The 22735-nt window shown below is 42.8% G+C and overlaps 1 protein-coding gene across 1 annotated transcript in view; it reads left to right on the top strand.

Moving 5' to 3' along the window:
• The first annotated feature begins 4812 nt into the window (after positions 1-4812).
• The window catches only part of LOC311106613 (testis development-related protein), a 38728-nt gene continuing 20805 nt past the window's right edge, over positions 4813-22735 (top strand). Inside the window, exons 1-2 of the mRNA XM_084148996.1 lie at positions 4813-5202; positions 11657-11710. Of these exons, the coding sequence (XP_084005122.1) occupies positions 5116-5202; positions 11657-11710 (141 nt within the window). The 5' untranslated portion in view covers positions 4813-5115. The remainder of the gene's footprint in view (positions 5203-11656; positions 11711-22735) is intronic.

The raw sequence follows: 22735 nt of genomic DNA, 5'->3' as shown, positions 1-22735 counted from the left end.
GGTCTTAGGGAGGGAAGACAGACGCACATTAATGCTCTCTTCTTACATAGCTACGTACATACAGTATACACGCATACATACACACGCTGTAACACTTGCTCTACTGAAAAACACGTACACATGCACACACATGCGCACACACCCACACACGTACACACATACACACACACTACTCCATTGTGTGTCTGTGTCAGTAGCTGGTCCTCAGGTGGCTCTTGTTACACTCTCTTACAGCCAGTAACAAAGAGATGAATGTCTCTGCAACTGAGGACAGGGATATGAGGAGAGAGGGAGAGGGAATGAGATCTAGCCAATCCCTCCCATACCATGCCTTAGGTCTTTTAGGACCTTGTGTGTGTGTGTGTGTGCGTATGTGTTGGTGTGTGTGTTTGTGTGTGTGTGAGTCTATCCCCCTGAGCTGAGCTATCCTAATCACATTGCAGTACAGTGTGATTAGACATACCTGTGTCAAAAGAGAACAGACACAGGGGCTAATACAGTCCAATGGGACCTAAGGGCCTGTGACGAATCAGTACATTTTATATAACAGCATAAAGCCTTAAAAACAAACTGAATTGTTAGAAAGCCATTCACCTGTAGAGTCTGCCTAGTTGGTGCCTGTAAGATAAGAAAGATCGGCTGGATTTTATTTGATGCGACATGGAGTTAATCTGAATTCTGTCAATCTGAAATTGAGACCTGATGAAATAAAGGTTCAATAGAACAGATGGAAACACTTTACATTACAGTACCCCATTACTGGGTAACTACTCAATACTCATGCAATTACATTGTAACAATATTGTAATTACTCATTATCACACTGTACTCACAGCACTAATCCTAAAGTTAGCCATAACCCTAAACCAAACCCTAGCTTCATGTCTACACCCCGGCTCAACCCCATCCCCAACCTTAGCCATAGCCACTTGTAACACAGGAAGAATGACACTGTAATGAGAGGTGTAACCAAATGAATAAAAATAAATCATATTTCAACAGCAGTGTACACTGTACTGTATCCTACTTTTGTTAGGCCATAAGGTTCAAACAATGAATCACACTTTTTTAACTTTTTGAAGGGTGTGTGTGTGTGTGTGTCCTCTGTAAGGGTTGGTGTGAGGTGTGACCCAGGTGCAGTGCAGGATAGACAGTAGGCAGTAGGCAAGGATGGTGAAACAAGGATCTTTACTGGTGGTCCAAAAGCCAGGATACAAAACAACAGACTATTCACGAAAACAAATGAGGAGCACATAGGTCTCCAAAAAACAGGCTGACAGCAAACAATACAAAATACTATCTCTGACTGGAAAAACACAAAGACACAGGGAGAACACTTCTCGAGTACCTGTAACTCCGTCACGTGATCCGACACTGATACGTACTGCTTGACATCAAGGAACTAGCAGAGAAAACTGAGCAAGGGAACACAGGGAAGTGAGGGCATAAATACACAGGTGAGTCAGATAGACACAGGTGACACCAATAGGCAGATAATTAGTCCTGACTGTGAGTGAGGAGGTGCCTATGGTTGTCGTAGGATGACACCTAGTGGGTCGCTCCGGAACTGCGACCCACTCCTGTAACAGTCCTCAGTGTGACGCAGCACATTCCTGTGGTGGTTCTTCTTTAACTGTGGAATGGTTTAGCCTGGTTTCAGTGTGTCCTCTTCTCCTGATCTCATTAAACCCTCTCTCGTGTGTAAGGACTTTTTTCCAACCCCTCCCTAACACACACACACACACACACACATACAGACACACACAAATGCACACAGACGAACACAGACGCACACACACACACACACACACACAGAGAGAGAGAGAGAGAGAGAGAGAGCTGATAACACATAAACTTCACACAGTAGGAAAGGACAGGAATAATCGTAACCTGAAAGGTCAGCTATCGATCTTGGACACTAGTGGCCGGTGGCCATGTCATCGTCTCTGAACTGAAGATAGCAGCCCACTTTTGCACGCTAACAAATAGGTTTTATGCAAAGACACATCCGTGCTATTTTAGGGCTCTGTTACCATGCAGGTTATGGTGGTACAGAGTTGACGACGTGTCTTGAATGGATCTTGTTCTGAATGGAATTGGACCGGCCTCATTGGAAGAGCAAATCGGATGCCGACAGGATGTCATACTGTAGGTAGAGAGGATGATCCTAACACACAGGAGTTTGGTTGGTACAGTGGATTGCCAGAAGCCCAAACCCCATTCACAACCACCTGTTCTGGGGCAAGAAGTGGGGATGGAAAAAAAACTTGAGCTGCTTCATTCAAAGCACCAAGACTTCGTTTTGGAGGAAGGGCACGTATTTTCCACTGGTTTCAGTGTTAAAGTGTAACAGGCAGGTTGCCCTACTACACTCAAATACCCGTTCAGCACCATTAGACCCTCTGACTAGTTAAAGAAAATAAGTTATTTGAACATGTTTTGAACATCCCCCTATCCCCCTTCAATCTCTAACCTTTGACCCCTTCTGTTAGTCTCACATTCCATTCCCCACCGTCCCTTTTTACTTGGTACTCTTTAACGAGCCTGCTGCTAACAATCCGCTTTGACAAACACCCCTCACAAACACAGCCATTGTTGGGAGCCGGAGACTCTGAGAGGGAGAGAGAGAGCAGGAGGAAAACCCTTGAGACAATCAACAAAGGCACTATCTCTCTGTGACATTCTCCTGAGGTAATTATGATGAATGGATGTTTTTGACTTGAGGAGGAGGGGGAAAAAATAGAAAATAAAAGGAAAAGGGTTTTGAACTTGATCCTACTCAGTTGTGAGAGCGCATCATAGCAACTGTCCTTCCAGGTCTTGGCTAAAGAGACTTACAGTGGTCCCTCAGGTCATCATGGTGGATAAAATCCCATCAGATAGATGCTGAGTCAGGGTAGTCCCATTTCAGACTTCCAACACTGTGTTAACCCTGAAACCCTGGGAGCAGTTACAGATCATTATTATTAGTGATGTGGGAGACAGCTATAATTGACCACACACGCACACACACACACACACACACACACACACACACACACACACACACACACACACACACATACACACACACATGCACACACACACACAGTACAGGGATTTTCCCAGTGGATGGAGTGAGAGAAGGCCATTGAGTGCAGATCATGGTGTGATTGGTAGTGTGGGCGGGGTGTGTGAGAACTCTGACTGACAAAGTCGTCATCGTCAGTGGACAGGGACGATTAAACAATTAGCCTACTGTCCGATGAGGATTATGGACACATGTTCTACATGTGCCCAGTTGGGTCATGCCCAAGGGAAACACAAAACCCTCATTTACATATGTATACAACTCCTGGAAATGTTTATTTATAGAAACTTGCTCTTATGGTGACCCACAGTGATAGGTCAATGAAAATGACCTACCTCATTAATAGGTCACTCTTGTTATGGACACTCCCCCTTGTAAGCGACGCACTGACCTCACTGACCGGACATTAACTGTCACTTACAACACATCACCAGCTTGCCATACAGAATTCACAAAAGTGGGGATGTCGTCAGAGCTAAGGCATTGAGCAAGTGCATGAGCTATTTGTTCCTAATCTAGGGTTAGGGTTAGGGTTAGGGGGGGTTAAAGTTAGTGTCAGAGGTTAAGATTGCATTTATGGTTTGAAAGCACTTCCATTAATCCACACACGCATAACCAGATAATGACAACTCTCAATACACCACTTTCAGGGAATTTCTCAACCTACACAGTACCTCTTCACATTGCATAATGTACACAACAAGTGGTAAACCTTTTTAGTCACTTTAGATGTGAATTCCACATGCTAAACATCACAGATCCCTAATAGAATGTGCCATCAAAGGAACAACAGACATTGTTTAAAGGTACATCTAAACGATGATGCAGAAACTCTGAAACCCTAATTGTTATAGTTATTTAACAATCTTACAATCCTAATTGACTTAGCTATGAAGTTGCAGCCATAGAAATGTAGCCAGATCCTGAGGATCAGGTGAACGGTGTTAGCAAGCATATTTTAGGGACCAGTCAGCAGCATAATGTGTAATTTGTTCCCGAGGCCTCAGGCTTTGAAAGGAGAGAGGAGGGAGAGAGGGGGAGAGTGAAAATAAGCAGGAGTCCAGCTTTTTGACCACTCTGTTAAACCACAAGGCTAACTTTAATCAGAGCTGCCTGGTTTCATGCAAACTCACACCACTGAACTGCATCTCTCCTATTTCAATCTGAACTCCAATTGTTATTCTGAGTTACATATAGGCTATTATGATGAGTCATGAAATCACTTTGTTTTTGTTGGTTTATTTGTATTTCCTTACATCTATTGATCTTCCAATGGGCATGATTGTGATGCAACCCCCCCCCCACACACACACACACACACAGAGAACATAATCTCTGAGATGATGAGAAGTATTTGCATGAACCATTTACATTCAAATTAGTTCAAGGGATGATAGGGCATTGTGTGCTATCTTGTCACCTCGTTTGTTTAATTAGGACTAGGGGCTACTAAGCCAAGGCACAATGTCCAATTCATTTCCAAATCAGTCCTAAAGCTACCAAATCATTGCACGAATGCAGATAATGGTTGGTTGGTTTGAATCTAAATATAAGGTTTCAGAGGCACTACCATACCACATTTCAACAAATCCTAGTTTCCACTTTAGAAAAAGTTCCAACACCTCTGCCTAATCTCAGCCCAGTGACTTCAAAGGTGGAAAATACAACACTCCTCAAAGTACCATGGCAACCATAAAACGGGACTCATATAGGGGGATATGGGAGGAGCCGACGTGGGAGGAGATCCAGGTGGTGGTCGAGATTCCGCAAACAGATATAGGCTACATCAAATAGGCCTACACCAAAACGTATCTGAACCGGAGGTTGGCGCTGCATAAAGTCGCTTGCCTAAAAAGCTGTTTTCATGGAAAGGCTCCAAGATCTGTTGTAGTAACCACAGCCGTGGTGCTTCCTTACGATCTCTCGAGAAAAGGGAAAAATCACTCCCACTGGAAGCGGCGGACGCAGCCAAGTTTGACAGAACGAACTCTTCGCTGCGTTTTGATGTACACGCGTCCAGATTGATTACAGAGAAAATTGGAAAGATGTTCAAGAAAAGCAAAAGCAAAGTGTTGGTGGATTATGCGTCGGAGGAGGACGAAATATCCTGGCATCACCAACACACTTACAAGGTAAGAGAACAGGCAAGCAGCTGGCACAAATAAATAATAGGGATTATAGCGCACATTGGATAGCTGTTTTAGCCGGTGTTTTCGTTTCGTGTGTTTATGATCAACAGTTAGATCTGATATAGGCCTAGTCCAAATAACTTGTCTCTGAAACACACATAGGACGCAGGCCTAAATATTTGATTTGTTTTCGGAATAGTAGGTAGGTTATATCCTATTTTATACCAAAACTTTTAATTTGGCTCTATACTCCAGCATTTTGGATTTGAGATAAAATATTTTATATGAGGCTACAGTACAGAATGTCACTTTTTGAGGGTATATTTTCATACATATCTGTTTTACCGTTTAGAAATGAGTGCACTTTATGTATGTAGTCCCCCCATATGAAGGTGTCATAAGTATTTTGACAGATTCACTTAGGGCTATTTTATTTATATTTAACTTTGCAAGTCAGTTAAGAACAAATTCTTATTTACAATGATGGCCTACACCGGCCAAACCCGGACGACGCTTGGCCAATTGTGCGCCGCCCTATGGGACTCCCAATCACGGCCTTGTGATACAGCCTGGAATCGAACCAGGGGGCCTGTAGTGACGCCTCAAGCACTGAGATGCAGTGCCTTAGACCGCTGCGCCACTCGGGAGCCCCTATTGGCCCTTAGAGTATTACATTTAGTCGAAAGTGTATTATTTGGTCCCACATTCATAGCACGCAATGACTACATCAAGCTTGTGACTGACTCTGAACTGTTTGGTTTGGTTGTGTTTAGGATTATGTTGTGCCCAATAGAAATGAAGGGCAAATAATGTAGGCCTATTGTGTCATTTTGGAGTCACTTTTATTGTAAATAAGAATAGAATATGTTTCTGAACAGTTCTATATTAATGTGGATCAGTGGAGGCTCCTCAGAGGAGGAAGGGAAGGATCATCCTACTCAGTGAATTTCAGAAAAATAAAAAGGAGGACAGCTATTTTCTGTCCTCCTCTGGGTACAATGACTTCAATACAAAACCTAGGAGGCTGATGGTTCTCACTTCCTTCTATAGATCCAGGCTCTGTCGTAGCCGGCCGCGACCGGGAGACCCATGGGGTGGCGCACAATTGGCCCAGCGTCGTCCAGGGTAGGGGAGGGAATGGCCAGCAGGAATGTAGCTCAGTTGGTAGAGCATGGTGTTTGCAAAAATTGTGTTTGATAAAAATAATGTATGCACTCTGTAAGTGTAATGTAAGTCGCTCTGGATAAGAGCGTCTGCTAAAAAATAAAGAAATACAACATTTACACAGTAATTACGACGACTTCTGGAGGATGTCCTCCAACCTATCAGAGCTCTTGCAGCATGAACTGACATGTTGTCCATCCAATCAAAGGATCAGAGAATGAATCTAGTACTGAAAGCATAAGCTACAGCTAGCTAGCACTGCAGTGCATAAATGTGGTGAGTAGTTGACTCAAAGAGAGAGAAAGACAATAGTTGAACAGTTTTGAACAAATTAATGATGTCATTGTAGCTAGCTGGTATCATGGCTAGACCAAACAAAAATGTAAGACTTAGCCTACACGGCTATCAAGCAAAGACAGATTAATTTCTTCAAAAATGAAGGAGAAGCAGCAGAGAGGGAGAGCTAGCTATATTTCGTAGTTTTCTTTTTTTTCTTCTTCTTAATTTACCTTTCACTTACTTAGCTAATGAATGCAGCTAATTTAGCCTACTCAACAACCTGACTCAAACAGAGAGGAATGCAAACGAAGGGAAACGGTGAGAGGAGGAGAAGGAATTATACAAAGAGCAAAGTGATAATGCTGTAGGACTATGTGGCTGCTATGAAAGTGAATTGTGTGTGCGGGTTATCAGGGGTTTATTCATTCCGCCGATTCTGTTGCAAAACGTTTCTTAAACGTGGTTACGGATGATCATGAATGAATTGTGAATAATGATAAGTGAGAAAGTTACAGAAGCATAAATAGCATACCTCACCAAAAGTATATATGAATATATGAAAATACCCTCAAATAACAGGTGACATTCTGTACTGTCGCCTCACATAAAACATTTGATCTCAAATCCAAAATGCTGGAGTAAAGAGCCAAATAAAAAGTTTTAGCTTCACTGTCCAAATAAATACATAGGGGAGTGTGGATTTCAATAAACTTTAGTCCTATAGGCAACCCTTAAGTGCATCAGTGAAGCTGTCCAATTGTACAAAATGTTTTATTGAAGCATACTGTAAATTATGGTGCAAAAATTGCTGTATTTCGAATAGTGCTGTAATTCCACCCCACAGAATACAGTACCGTACCGTATCTTTGGAGCGCCAAAAACCTTTTGACCACTAGTGGATGCATGGTATTGTTTTTTCTAGCTTATTAACATATTTTGAGGCGTGCCTTATAAGAGGCTATATTTGTTGCACCCGTAAGTGAGAATGCTGTACCAATTTAACTCCTATGTTGTTATAGTGCCATATGAGATGAAAAATGGACCCCTCTCCTCAATGAATTTCATTCATTAATTCATTCTGATTATGGTAGCATAGATAAAAAAATAAAGTATAATACAATACATTTTACGATATTGTAGTGTGTGTCATTACACAGTACTTGCTTTGATACAGTATTTATATAACAGTAGGTGTACTGTAATAAGAAATACAGAATTTTACTCGCCACGAGCTGCCTGTAAGATACTGTCAAATTCATGGCAACCCCTTTACAGTGTAGCCTATTGATTGAACGCGAAAATGTGTCCAATAGACGTCATGCAACATCTGTCAAGCATGTCCTTCTTCCAGCATGAAGAATATGATCTCAGTGTAGTCCTTTTCATAATCCTTTTTAACTATTGATATGGTTCCTTGACATTAATTACATGGAGTTTAATTGTAGCCTACACTAGCTTCAATATCATAAAATCTTAATTTGAGCCAGTTTGCTATATCAGGAAAATAATCCTGCAGCAACAGGAAATGTGGATTATAATTAATGGACATTTCTGTAGGGGTTGCTAAATTTTTTGTAATGGAAAATCAGGTCTGAAATGTCAAAGTGGAAATTACAAACTTCAGAAGCCTTTTTAAACCTCAAATACACTACAAGTTTTTAATTTCCTGCATTGTAGAAAAGTTATCCTGCAACAGGGGTATAAAATTAAGATCCTACATCTGTACACCGGCATGGAAAGTGTTCTATGGGTCAAATTTGAAGCTATGGAGTCAGTCCTCTGTTATGGAAAACAAGGGATAAGAAAAGATAAGCTGATCCTCACACACAAAAATAAAATAGCACATCAGCTGCTAAGATAAGATCCCCTTAAACAAAACTGCCTCACACACACAGACGCATGCACACACACTCCGCTCCCCTCTAGCCTATTTCCCAGGTGAGTACCCCAGCATGTGTGGGGCCTGTGAGGTACTTCTTCTATCCCCCATATTCGCCCAGGCAGCTGGCCTCTGTCAGGCTGCTGGGGACAGGGGGAAAGCCCCGGATAGGAGAGAACATCCCCTTTCTGACACACACACATATACACACACTCCAGGCCTATTACGTTGAGGATGAGGCCAAAACTGCACTGGTTGGCTATATGTACACTATCTGAAGGCTTATCTTTAGAGGACTTTCTATTCACGGTGTGACACAGGCATTTCTGCTTTCCCAAAACAGTGTCCAATCTTTCTAATAATCAGGGGATATTTACACTACTTGTTCTAACATCAATCTGAGTGTTCTCTAATGTCGGTTTGATCGTGTGGAGAGACAGAGTTGGCCAACACTCTCACATTAGTCTGTTAGATACTGTAAATCACCAAGGGAAAATCATGGCCCCTGCCTTATTGGGTGGTCCCTGCTCCTGCCCTGGGAAAGGCTCTATGTGGAGGTTGCCCATAAGAACTGATTCAGGGTTAGTTTTATGTTATCATTCCAGATGGTGAATGTTATGAGTAGAGAGAACTGATCCCAGTCCAGGTTTAGTTATAACCTATCCCTGGGGCCTGGGAAAGTAATCAGTGAGGTCTCCTCATGAAGCCATGCATGGTAGTAAAGTGCATCCAAGGTCAGAGGTCAAATCATAAAATGTTCTTACAGAAGCTTTCTCCCCCCGTATCAGGGAAAAATGGAGACCAGAACAAGGTCTGACAGGAGAGTCTCTGAATGTTCTGTTATTTATTTTGTCTGAGGAAGAGCTTTTTCCCTTCCTTCAGTTTAGGTCCCTGGGCAAAATGGGTTCTGTTGGGAGAGGGCCAGGTGGCAGATCTGCCTCACCCAGAGAGAGGAAGGGAGGGAGGGAAGGGCAGATGGAAGGAGAGAGGGAGGGAGAGTGCGAGAGATACACTCAGTAAGAGACAGAAAGGAGATAGAGAGAAAGGAGGTAGAGAAAAAGTGAGAGAGGCATTAAAGAGGGAGAGTCAACTATTTGTAGACAGGGAGAGATTGTTTAGGGGGTAGGGAGGAAAGAGAACAGATTGGAAGTTAATATCTTCTTTCTCCACTGTGCTCTAGGGCTCCGGGCCCATGCTACAGCTTGCTTTCGCTCCACTCTCCTCGCAACAAGATCCTCCTAGTCCTGACTGTCTCTGTGATGTTACTGTGGGAGGAAGGTTCACCAGGGTGAGAGAGGAGGAGGGGGGGTTAGTGTTTGCAGGGCACTGAGTGTATGAACTATTATACTGCTTTAATACTACTGTAATACCGCTGTAATACTGCTCCCTGTGAAGCAGGATTACCAGATTTTGAATCTAAATACTGACTTCAGAGGACTTCACCTCTACTCGTTTAATCATGAACGGTGGAGGAAAATAAAGGAGAGGAGAGCTAATCCTGCTGTTGAGACAGAGGATCAAACACTGCATCTGCCCCATAGGCCCCAATTATACAAATATAATAAAAACGCTTTGTCATAATGCAGGAATGTGTTCCCTATTGCAATATGATGTTGATTATTTTAGTGAAGTGAAGGATTGTAGGAGCATTTATCTTGACTGATGCCTCTAAATCATTACAGGTGACTTTCTGAACTTGCAATCCATTTTAGAATAAGGCTGTAATATAACAAAATATGGAAAAAGGAAGATGTCTGAATACTTTCTGAATGCACTGTATGTGTAACTGATAGATGCACACACACACACACACACACACTAGATGTTCATGTTTTTAAATGTACGTCTTTTGTCTGTACTGTCTTTTTCGTTATGTTTCGGACCCCAGTAAGACTAGCTGTCATCATTGGAGTCGGCTAATGGGGATCCTAATCAATTAAAATCTCTCTCTCTCTCTCTCTCTCTCTCTCTCTCTCTCTCTCTCTCTCTCTCTCTCTCTCTCTCTCTCTCTCTCTCTCTCTCTCTCTCTCTCTCTCTCTCTCTCTCTCTCTCTCTCTCTCTCTCTCTCTCTCTCTCTCTCTCTCTCTCTCTCTCTCTCTCTCTCTCTCCCCTTCTCTCTCCCCTTCTCTCTCTCTCTCTCTCTCTCTCTCTCGCGCTCTCTCTTGCTCTCTCCCCCGCTCTCTCTCTCTCTCTCTCTCTCTCTCTCTCTCTCTCTCTCTCTCTCTCTCTCTCCTCTCTCTCTCTCCCTCTCTGTCTCCTTCCTCTCCCCTACCTCTTCTCCCTCTCTCTGTCCATCGACCTCTCATCTTTCTCTCCCCTCCTCTCCCTCCCTTCTCTGTCTGTGTGTCATTAATGCTTTCTGCATCAATAAATTGTAGTAATTAGACTGGGCCTGTTGTGACTGTGGTGACTTTGATCTGTTCAGGTGGCTGTGTCCCAGAAGGCTCTGCCCTGACATGTCAAACTACCGCCCCACCCCACTAAAAATTCAATCATTTACCTCACACACAACACAGTCAGTTGTCCTCAGATTATCTACAAGATTTATAATACAACTTTGATAATGCAACATTCACACTCTATCAATGTAAATTACCATTATCAATCACCATCTCTCTTTTTAAGTCCAGACTGGTAAATGTTATAGAGCAGAACAGAGGACCCCTATTTGTCATCTATATCCTCTCCTGTGTTTCACTTCCCCAAGGTAGTTTCTCTGTTCTCTGAGTAAAGGGGGAGTTCTGAGGCCTTCCTCCCCCCCCCCCCCCCCAGAGGCAGTGTTGATGTTACTGTTCCAGAAATACCTCTGCCTTACAGGAAGGCCTGCACACACTCCTCTAGACTCAGATCCTGTGTGTGTGTCTATATGTGAACATGTCTACGAATGTGTGTGTGTGTGTTGGGGGGGGGGGGAGTGGTAATAACTCTGAGTTCTAGTTTGTGGCTGTTAGCCTCAGGGTCCAGAGTAATAGGGCTGAGGTCTACTGAATGCTAAGTATGCTGTATGATGTTCCACTCAGTGTACTATGATAAGAGCGTCTGCTACATTATGTAAATGTATGTAATATCTCTTTAGTTAACTCTGTGTGTGTGTGTTGCCTCTGGTTACTGACCCTGCTGTTTGTCGCTTTTCAGGATAAGGACCCAGAGGGGGAGGATGAGGAAGAAGCAGTGAGCCCTGTATCCAAGGTAAACACCCCAATCCCTCCAAACACCACAACTATTTAGTTATTCCATCTCACACCCACACACCTCCAGTATCTAGCCCTAGACCCCCTATGTGTCATCCTCAACCCCTCTTCATTCCTACTTTCCTATATCACTCCACCTTATCTTCATATCATTCTCACAACCCCACTCCACCCTTCACTCCAAACCCTTCTTGCTCAACCCTTATTTTTACTCACTCTACCTCCACATATACACTCCCCTACGTATATTTTGGACAGTGAAGCTGAAACTTTTAATTTGTCTCTATACTCCAGCATTTTGGATTTGAGATCAAATGTTTTATTTGAGGCGACAGTACAGAATGTCAGCTTTTATTTGAAGGTATTTTCATATACTGTACCAGTCAAAAGTTTGGACACGCCTACTCATTCAAGGGCTTTTCTTTATTTCTTTATTTACTATTTTCTACATTGTACAATAATAGTGAAGACATCAAAATTATGAAATAACACATATGGAATCATGTCGTAACCCAAAAAGTGTTAATAAAATCAAAATATATTTTACATTTGAGATTCTTCAAATAGCCACCATTTGCCTTGATGACAGCTTTGCACACTCTTGGCATTCTCTCAACCAGCATCACCTAGAATGCTTTTTCCAACAGTCTTGAAGGAGTTCCCACATATGCTGAGCACTTGTTGGCTGCTTTTCCTTCACTCTGCCGTCCGACTCATCCCAAACCATCTCAATTGGGTCGAGGTCGGGGGATTTTGGAGGCCAGGTCATCTGATGCAGCACTCCATTACTCTCCTTCTCTTGGTAAAATGTCACGATCGCTGAAGGAAGTGGACCAAGGCGCAGCGTGATATGCGTACATACTTTTTAATTAGTACTTTGCACACAACACAAAACAACAAAACGATACGTGAAGTCCTGGGTTAAACACAAAACCAACCTTACGGAACAAGATCCCACAACCACTGTGGCAAAACAGGCTGCCTAAGTATGGTTCCCAATCAGAGACAACAAGCAACAGCTGACACTCGTTGCCTCTGATTGAGAACCACCCCGGCCAACACAGAAACACATGAGCTAGATAAAGACCCTAGAACACCAACACAATGAAACTACACACCCTGGCTCAACATAACAGAGTCCCAGAGCCAGGGCGTGACATAAAATAGCCCTTACACAGTCTGGAGGTGTGTTGGGTCATTGTCCTGTTGAAAAACAAATGATAGTCCCACTAAGCCCAAACCAGATGGGATGGCATATCGCTGCAGAATGCTGTGGTAGCCATGCTGGTTAAGTGTACCTTGAATTCTAAATAAATCACAGACAGTGTCACCAGCAAAGCACCCCACACCATAACACCTCCTCCTCCATGCTTTACGGTGGGAAATACACATGTGGAGATAATCCGTTCACCCACACAGCGTCACACAAAGACACGGCGGTTGGAACCAAAAATCTCTAATTTGGACTCTAGACCAAAGGACACATTTACACCGGTCTAATGTCCATTGCTCGTGTTTCTTGGAACAAGCAGGTCTCTTCTTCTTATTGGTGTCCTTTATTAGTGGTTTCTTTGCAGCAATTCGACCATGAAGGCCTGATCCTCTCTGAACAGTTGATGTTGAGATGTGTCTGTGACTTGAACTCTGTGAAGCATTTATTTGGGCTGCAATTTCTGAGGCTGGTAACTCGAATGAACTTATCCTCTGCAGCAGAGGTAACTCTGGGTCTTCCATTCCTGTGGCGGTCCTCATGAGAGCCAGTTTCATCATAGCGCTTGATGGTTTTTGTGACTGCACTTGAAGAAACTTTAAAAGTTCTTGACATTTTCCGTATTGACTGACCTTCATGTCTTAAAGTAATGATGGACTGTCGTTTCTTAATATAATATGGACTTGGTCTTTTACCAAATAGGGCTATCTTCTGTATACCCCCCCCCCCCCCCCCCCCCTTTTAAGAAGGCACACCTGTTAATTGAAATGCATTCCTGGTGACTACTTCATGAAGCTGGTTGAGGGAATGCCAAGAGTGTGCAAAGCTGTCATCAAGGCAAAGGGTGGCTATTTGAAGAATCTCAAATGTAAAATATATATTTTTAACACTTTTTGGGTTACTACATGATTCCATATGTGTTATTTCATAGTTTTGATGTCTTCACTATTATTCTACAATGTAAAAAATAATAAAAAATTAAAGAAAAACCCTTGAATGACTAGGTGTGTCCAAACTTTTGACTGGTAGTGTATGTTTTACCGTAAAAAAATTAAGGCACTTTATGTATCTAGTCCCCCCATTTGAAGGTGTCATCCCCCCATTTGAAGGACAAATTCACTTATAGTGTATTACATTTAGTCCAAAGTTTAGTGTTTGGTCCCATATTCCTAGCATTCAATGACTAGATCAAGCTTGTGACTCTACAAACTTGGTGGACGCATTTGCAGTTTGTTTTGGTTGTATTTCGGATTCTGTTTTGCCTACTTGAAATTAATGGTCAATAACGTATTGTGTCATTTTTGAGTCGCTTTTATTGTAAATAAGAATATAATACAGTATGTTTCTGAACACTTCTACATTAATGTGGATTCTACCATGATTACGGATAATCATGAATTAATTGTGAATAATGATGAGTGAGAAAGTTAGAGGCATAAATATCATACCTCCAAGACATGCTAACCTCCCCTGTTATTGGTAATGTTTTGGGGGCATGATCTTCGTGCATCTGTAACTTCAACCTCATCATTATTCACAATTCATTTATGATTATCCGTAATCATGGTAGTATCTACATGAATGTAGAAGTGTTCAGAAACATATAATGTTCTTATTTACAATAAAAGTGAATCCAAGGGCCTCCTGAGTGGCGCAGCGATCTAAGGCACTGCATCGCAGTGCTTGAGGCGTCACTACAGACCCGGGTTCCATCCCAGGCTGTGTCTCAACGGGAGTCCCATAGGGCGGCGCACAATTGGCCCAGCGTCGTCCGGGTTAGGGGACCCGTCGTCCGGGTTAGCTCATCGTGCTCTAGCAACTCCTTGTGGCGGGCCGGGCGCCTGCAGACTGATTTCGGTCGTCAGTTGGACGGTGTTTCCTCTGACACATTGGTGCAGCTGGCTTCCGGGTTAAGCGGGCGGGTGTTAAGAAGTGTGGTTTGGCGGGTCATGTTTTGGAGGATGCATGACTCGACCTTCGCCTCTCTCAAGCCCGTTGGGGAGTTGCAGCGATGAGACTGGATCGCAATTGGGGAGAACAAGGGGGTAAAAAAAGTGCATCCAAAATTAAGCTGTGGCGGTCATGACATTTTGTCAGCCGTTGATTGTCAAGCAAATAACTGCCGGACTCACGGTAATTGACCGTTAATTAACATAAACACATTTAGCATCTTCTGGCTTCCACGCATAGCCTACAAGCCACTGATGCAGACCTTTGGAACATCTACATTTAAAAAAGTCTAATAAATCCATGTAATATAGCCTACACCATCACAATAAATCCATTATTTATTTTAGAAAGGTCTAAAGAAACATGATATGGAGAAAATGTAGTCTATTTCAGAAGAACAGAATAGCATACTCTGAGTTGTCCTTATGTTAGGCCCTGATCTGGCTATGCCATATGGCTGTGGGCTACACTAGTTCATTTAGCGGACAAGATTTGCTTTGAATTCTGTTGTATTATTTTATAGTATGAGGAATACAATTGAACATAGCTGAATAAAATAGAAAGGATATTTTCTCCAAATGATTTGAGGGAGTGTGCACATGCGGCTATTCTGTGTTGAGCGGTTAACAATGAAACAGGTCCTCCTATATGCTTAATTTAGAGTTATTTATGTAACTTTAGTTGTGATACAAACGTTGGGCTATCCATTTAGATTTTTAATACATTCTAAGGCTGCATGATGCGACTTTAATGATGATTTGAAGAAAGTTGCATGAAAGGCATGAGCTCTACTTTGTTTTTTGTGTAGGCTGTACACACTTCATCAGTCTCTCATTCACAATTTGACAAGCACTTGATAATGCCTATGTCAATCTACTATCCCCCATAGTACAAAAGTTGACCTATTGTATTCTGTGTGAGAAATAAATATTCCAAACACAGTCTGGGAAAGTTGTGGGATGCGATAGATCCCAAATTAATACAACCACTAGCATCAAAAAACCTTTTTTAAGCAATGAGGCTGACCCAACAGATCAGATAGGCTATACACCTGTTCTAAAGCGGATTAATGTGCTTAAGTTATTTGGCAACTTTAGTTGTGATACAAACCTTATCAAAACATATAGGCCTACGGGCTAGGCTACATGAGGTGTGCAACTATGATTTGGAAAAGTTGCAAAAAAAGACATGCGCTATTTCTTGCCTTACTGCACACAAGCTGGGCATCATTCACAAATTATAATATCATTCACAAGGCTAATATTGTCATCCATTAGACTGTTCTTGATTTAATCTTGTCTTTACATACAGTGGGGAGAACAAGTATTTGATACACTGCCGATTTTGCAGGTGTTCCTACTTACAAAGCATGTAGAGGTCTGTAATTTTTATCATAGGTACACTTCAACTGTGAGAGATGGAATCTAAAACAAAAATCTAGAAAATCACATTGAATGATTTTTAAGTAATTAATTTGCATTTTATTGCATGACATAAGTATTTGATACATCAGAAAAGCAGAACTTAATATGTGGTACAGATACCTTTGTTTGCAATTACAGAGATCATACGTTTCCTGTAGGTCTTGACCAGGTTTGTACACACTGCAGCAGGGATTTTGGCCCACTCCTCCATACAGACCTTCTCCAGATCCTTCAGGTTTCGGGGCTGTCGCTGGGCAATACAGACTTTCAGCTCCCTCCAAAGATTTTCTATTGGGTTCAGGTCTGGAGACTGGCTAGGCCACTCCAGGACCTTGAGATGCTTCTTACGGAGCCACTCCTTAGTTGCCCTGGCTGTGTGTTTCGGGTCGTTGTCATGCTGGAAGACCCAGCCACGACCCATCTTCAATGCTCTTACTGAGGGAAGGAGGTTGTTGGCCAAGATCTCGCGATACATGGCCCCATCCATCCTCCCCTCAATACGGTGCAGTCGTCCTGCCCCCTTTGCAGAAAAGCATCCCCAAAGAATGATGTTTCCACCTCCATGCTTCACGGTTGGGATGGTGTTCTTGGGGTTGTACTCATCCTTCTTCTTCCTCCAAACAGGGCGAGTGGAGTTTAGACCAAAAAGCTATATTTTTGTCTCATCAGACCACATGACCTTCTCCCATTCCTCCTCTGGATCATCCAGATGGTCATTGGCAAACTTCAGATGGGCCTGGACATGCGCTGGCTTGAGCAGGGGGACCTTGCGTGCGCTGCAGGATTTTAATCCATGACGGCGTAATGTGTTACTAATGGTTTTCTTTGAGACTGTGGTCCCAGCTCTCTTCAGGTCATTGACCAGGTCCTGCCGTGTAGTTCTGGGCTGATCCCTCACCTTCCTCATGATCTTTGATGCCCCACGCACGAGGTGAGATCTTGCATGGAGCCCCAGACCGAGGGTGATTGACCGTCATCTTGAACTTCTTCCATTTTCTAATAATTGCGCCAACAGTTGTTGCCTTCTCACCAAGCTGCTTGCCTATTGTCCTGTAGCCCATCCCAGCCTTGTGCAGGTCTACAATTGTATCCCTGATGTCCTTACACAGCTCTCTGGTCTTGGCCATTGTGGAGAGGTTGGAGTCTGTTTGATTGAGTGTGTGGACAGGTGTCTTTTATTCAGGTAACGAGTTCAAACAGGTGCAGTTAATACAGGTAATGAGTGGAGAACAGGAGGGCTTCTTAAAGGAAAACTAACAGGTCTGTGAGAGCCGGAATTCTTACTGGTTGGTAGGTGATCAAATACTTATGTCATGCAATAAAATGCAAATTAATTACTTAAAAATCATACAATGTGATTTTCTGGATTTTTGTTTTAGATTCCATCTCTCACAGTTGAAGTGTACCTATGATAAAAATTACAGACCTCTACATGCTTTGTAAGTAGGAAAACCTGCAAAATCGGCAGTGTATCAAATACTTGTTCTCCCCACTGTATATTAAATAATATACCGTATGTGTGAAATTTGTTTTGATTTAGAATGAACCATTATCATGCACCTGTCTCGAAACAGGGGCAGGAGGAAAAAATACATTTCATCTATGTACTTAAATAGCGCACAGAGGACGCTTTTCCCGTGGTTCATTTTCATGCCAGCCAGGTAGGCTAAACTCCTGTTGCAAAGAGAAGAAATGTGCTTAATATTAGGAAAGTTGAGAAATAAATATAGTAGGCCTAGCCTATAGAAAGCTGATGGGATACTCCTTTTTTTAATAGAGGCCATCACAATTGCATAGCCTATAGAAATGTTGTGCAACATGAGCTCATGGGCACTTATGAACTGTTTGATTCGATTATCGATTACATTTGCATTGCTGTCAGAGTGATTAGAGGGACAATAGAGTGCTGAGTACCAGGCAGTTAGCAAGTTTGGTAGGCTACTAATGACCATCAGCAGCATCAGAGCTTGGAGAAGCCTAATTACCATGACTAAACGGTCACGTGGAATTTGACTGCCATCATGACTCGTGACCGCCGGTGTGGCGGTAATACGGTCACCGTAACAGCCCTAGTTGTAGCTTCACTGTCCAAAAAATCCTTAGGGGAGTGTACATACACATCATACCCTTGCATCACCCCCCCTCACCCCTCCAACCACTGTGGACAAATTTTCTGACACTGCACTGTAGCTGTCTGATATCACTGTAGCTGTCTGATATCCGTCAACCTCAACCTTCAACCCTCATCATCCCTCAGCCCAGCCCTCAGTGTCTCTGCTCTGTTTCTCACCACAGATCACCTTCATATCTGTTTGTGGTGATGTTATTAGGTGTATGTGTGTGTGTGTGTGTGTGTGTGTTTGATGTGTTTTTGTGTCTTAGCTTTTGTTATCTGTTTGTTGTGGTACGATAAACAGGTGTCCGTTGTTGTTTCTGTCAACAAAGGTTTGTTGCTCTCCCCTACTGTGTGTGTGTGTGTGTGTGTGTGTGTGTGTGTGTGTGTGTGTGTGTGTGTGTGTGTGTGTGTGTGATCTCATGGGGTATTTCATAACCTGTTTTGATGAGATGCTGCTGGAATGTGTACATAAACCACCATATTTCCTAACCATGTCGTGTTTGTGTGTAGATACCCCAGTGAGGTGTGCTAACTGTTACTGTAGCTGTTTAAATCAGTGGACAAGATGTGGTGGTATTTCATAACCTGTTTGTAAGTGAGGATTGGGGACGGCTGGGTTGGTACGAGAGGGAAGGAAGCCGAACATTCTTTAGAGGAGTCAGGATTTGGTGGGGAGTAATTGGTGTGAAACAAAGCAAGGCTCAAAATAGCAAGAGTTGCCCGCATAGAAAGCCATGATTAGAATCGCCAACAGCATGGGTCAGTTGTATGCTTACAGTAGTCTACTGAGACAGAGTTATAGACTACAGTATAATGCCTTCATTACTTTGTATGGTAAAAAACAACATATTAAATTTTAGAACTTGATGTATACCCATTTGATCGTGTAGACTGCAGTAATACCAAGGTATGGATTAAATACATTATTTCCAATAAGACGTCCATTGTTCTGTGTGGCGTGGAGGGGAAAGCTGCCATCTCACACACAGAGCTTAGTGAGGTGAGCGGCCTGCTTGCTTGGCTGGATGGAGATTACACTGGGCTGTTGCGGCTACGCTGGCTATGGTGTCCTGGAGGTGAAGGTTAAGGAAAACGCTGAGTAGTTTACTGTATACTATAGTACACACGCACACACATACTTGGCGTCACTGCTGGTCTCAGTGTTGCTGCATGGATTTGGACTGTAGTAAATCTGATCCACAGTTTACACCGGACAACACAGGGAGAGACTACACCAATAAATAACTGAACAGCCTTAGAGAGAGAGAGAGAGAGAGAGAGAGAGAGAGAGAGAGAGAGAGAGAGAGAGAGAGAGAGAGAGAGAGAGAGAGAGAGAGAGAGAGAGAGAGAGAGAGAGAGAGAGAGAGAGAGAGAGAGAGAGAGAGAGAGAGAGAGAGAGAGAGAGAGAGAGAGAGAGAGAGAGAGAGAGAGAGAGAGAGAGAGAGAGAGAGAGAGAGAGAGACAGAGAGAGACAGAGAGAGATTAGGATCCCCATTAGCCGACTCCAATGATGACAGCTAGTCTTACTGGGGTCCGAAACATTACGAAAAAGACAGTACAGACAAAAGACGTACATTTTAAAACATGAACATCTAGTGTGTGTGTGCATCTATCAGTTACACATACAGTGCATTCAGAAAGTATTCAGACATCTTCCTTTTTCCATATTTTGTTACATTACAGCCTTATTCTAAAATGGATTTAAAAAACAAAAGAATCCTCATCAATCTACTCACAATACCCTATAATGACAAAGTGAAACAGGTTTTTAGAAATGTTTGCAAATTTATAAAAAAAGAAAAAAAAGAAAAACCTTATTTACATAAGTATTCGGACCCTTTGCTATGAGACTCGGAATTGAGCTCAGGTGCATCCTGTTTTCCATTGATCATCCTTGAGATGTTTCTACAACTTGATTGGAGTCCATCTGTGGTAAATTCAATTGATTGGACATGATTTAGAAAGGCACACACCTGTCTACATAAGGTCCCACAGTTGACAGTGCATGTCAGAGCAAAACCCAAGCCATGAGGTCGAAGGAATTGTCCGTAGAGCTCCGATACAGGATTGTGTCGAGGCACAGATCTGGGGAAGGCTACCAAAAAATGCTTGCAGCATTGAAGGTCCCCAAGAACACAGTGGCCTCCATCATTCTTAAATGGAAGAAGTTTGGAACCACCAAGACTCTTCCTAGAACTGTCCGCCTGGCCAAACTGAGCAATCGGGGGAGAAGGGCCTTGGTCAGGGAGGTGACCAAGAATCTGTTAGTAACTCTGACAGAGCTCCAGAGTTCCTCTGTGGAGATGGGAAAACCTTCCAGAAGGACAACCATCTCTGCAGCACTCCACCAATCAGTTTGCCAAAAGGCACATAAAGACTCTCAGACTATGAGAAACAAGAATCTCTGGTCTGATGAAACCAATATTGAACTCTTTGGCCTGAATGCCAAGCTTCACGTCTGGAGGAAACCTGGCACCATCCCTACTGTGAAGCATGGTGATGGCAGTATCATGCTGTGGGATGTTTTTTAGCAGCAGGGACTGGGAGACTAGTCAGGATGAACGGAGCAAAGTACAGAGAGATCCTTGATGAAAACCTGCTCCAGTGCGCTCAGGACCTCAGACTGGGGCGGGTTCACCTTCCAACAGGACAACAACCCTAAGCACACAGCCAAGACAACACAGGAGTGGATTCGGGACTAGTCTCTGAATGTCCTTGAGTGGCCCAGCCAGAGACCGGACTTGAACCCGATCAAACATCTCTAGAGAGACCTGAAAATAGCTGTGCAGTGACGCTCTCCATCCAACCTGAGGATCTGCAGAGAAGAATGGGAGAAACTCCTCAAATACAGGTGTGTCAAGCTTGTATAGTCATATCCAAGAAGACTCGAGGCTGTAATAGCTGCCAAAGGTGCTTCAACAAAGTACTGAGTAAAGGGTCTAAATGTGATATTTCACATATTTATACATTTGCAAAAGATTCGAGAAACTTGTTTTTTCTTCATCATTATGGGGTATTGTGTGTAGATTGATGAGGGACATTAGAATAAGGCTGTAATGTAACAAAATGTGGAAAAAGTCAAGGGGTCTGAATACTTTCCGAATGCACTGTACATGTCAGTACATACACACAACAAGTAGGTCACATGTGGGAGGGGCGTTTTGCCATGAGGTGTTGCTTTATTTGTTTTTTTAAACCATGTTTGCTGTTCAATTGCGCTATGTAAGATGGAAGGGAGTTCCATGCACCCATGGCTCTGTATAATACTGTATGTTTCCTTGAATTTGTTCTGGACCTGGGGACTGTGAAAAGACCCCTGGTGACATGTCTGGTGGAGTAAGTGTGTGTCAGTGCTGTGTGTAAGTTGACAATACAAACAATTTGGAATTTCTAACACAATGTTTCTTATAAAAACAAGAAGTGACGCAGTCAGTCTTTCTTCAACTCTTAGCCAAGAGAGACTGGCATGCAGAGGATTAATATTAGCCCTCTTATTACAATGAAGAGAAGGACGTGCCGCTCTGTTCTGGGCCAGCTGCATCTTAACTAGGTCTTTCTTTGCAGCACTTGACCATATGACTGGACAATAATCAAGATAAGATAAAACTAGAGCCTGCAGGACTTGCTTTGTGGAGTGTGGTGTCAAAAAAGCATCTCTTTATTACGGTCAGACCTCTCCCCATCTTTACAACCATTGAATCTATATGTTTTGACCATGACAGTTTACAATCTAAGGTAGTCTCCTCAACTTGTTCAAAAACAACACCATTCAGCTGAGGTCTAGAACTTAGGGAATGATTTGCACCAAATACAATGATCTTAGTTTTAGAGATGTTCAGGACCAGTTTATTACTGGCCACCCAGTGACGACCCGTCATTCAGGGCAGGTGGGGCAGAGCACCACCTGTTTTGAGCCTCACCAGTTTTTTTGGCTTGCCTGTTTTGCATGTTATTTTGGCATTAATATGTGTCACATATCAGTTTGCAAACAATGTAAAAAACAAAACAAACAAAAAAGTACTTGAGTTTCTAAAATTCAGGGGTTTCAGCCTAGTTCAGTGCTTTCTGTGGTGGTGGGGCAGCCAGCGGAAAATACGGCCCATAGGTGTTGGTAATATTCTCTAGTTGCGCCGTGATTGGCTCAGTGTTCTGTCACTCATGGGGAAACTACATCACCACCAAGTCTAAGGGTAGAGCTTGAAAATTCAAGCCCCTTGGGTGCTGCTATAGAGTTACATTAGAAGTGCCCATCAAAGAAGGCTTAAGGTTATTGGCCACAGATAAAATGACGTCAAATCACGTCATATCTACAGTAGCATTGAT

The sequence above is a fragment of the Coregonus lavaretus genome, assembly GCF_964263955.1.
Source record: "Coregonus lavaretus genome assembly, chromosome: 31".
In the NCBI taxonomy this organism is placed as follows: Eukaryota; Metazoa; Chordata; class Actinopteri; order Salmoniformes; family Salmonidae; genus Coregonus; species Coregonus lavaretus.
This window is presented reverse-complemented; position numbering and strand designations above follow the sequence as displayed.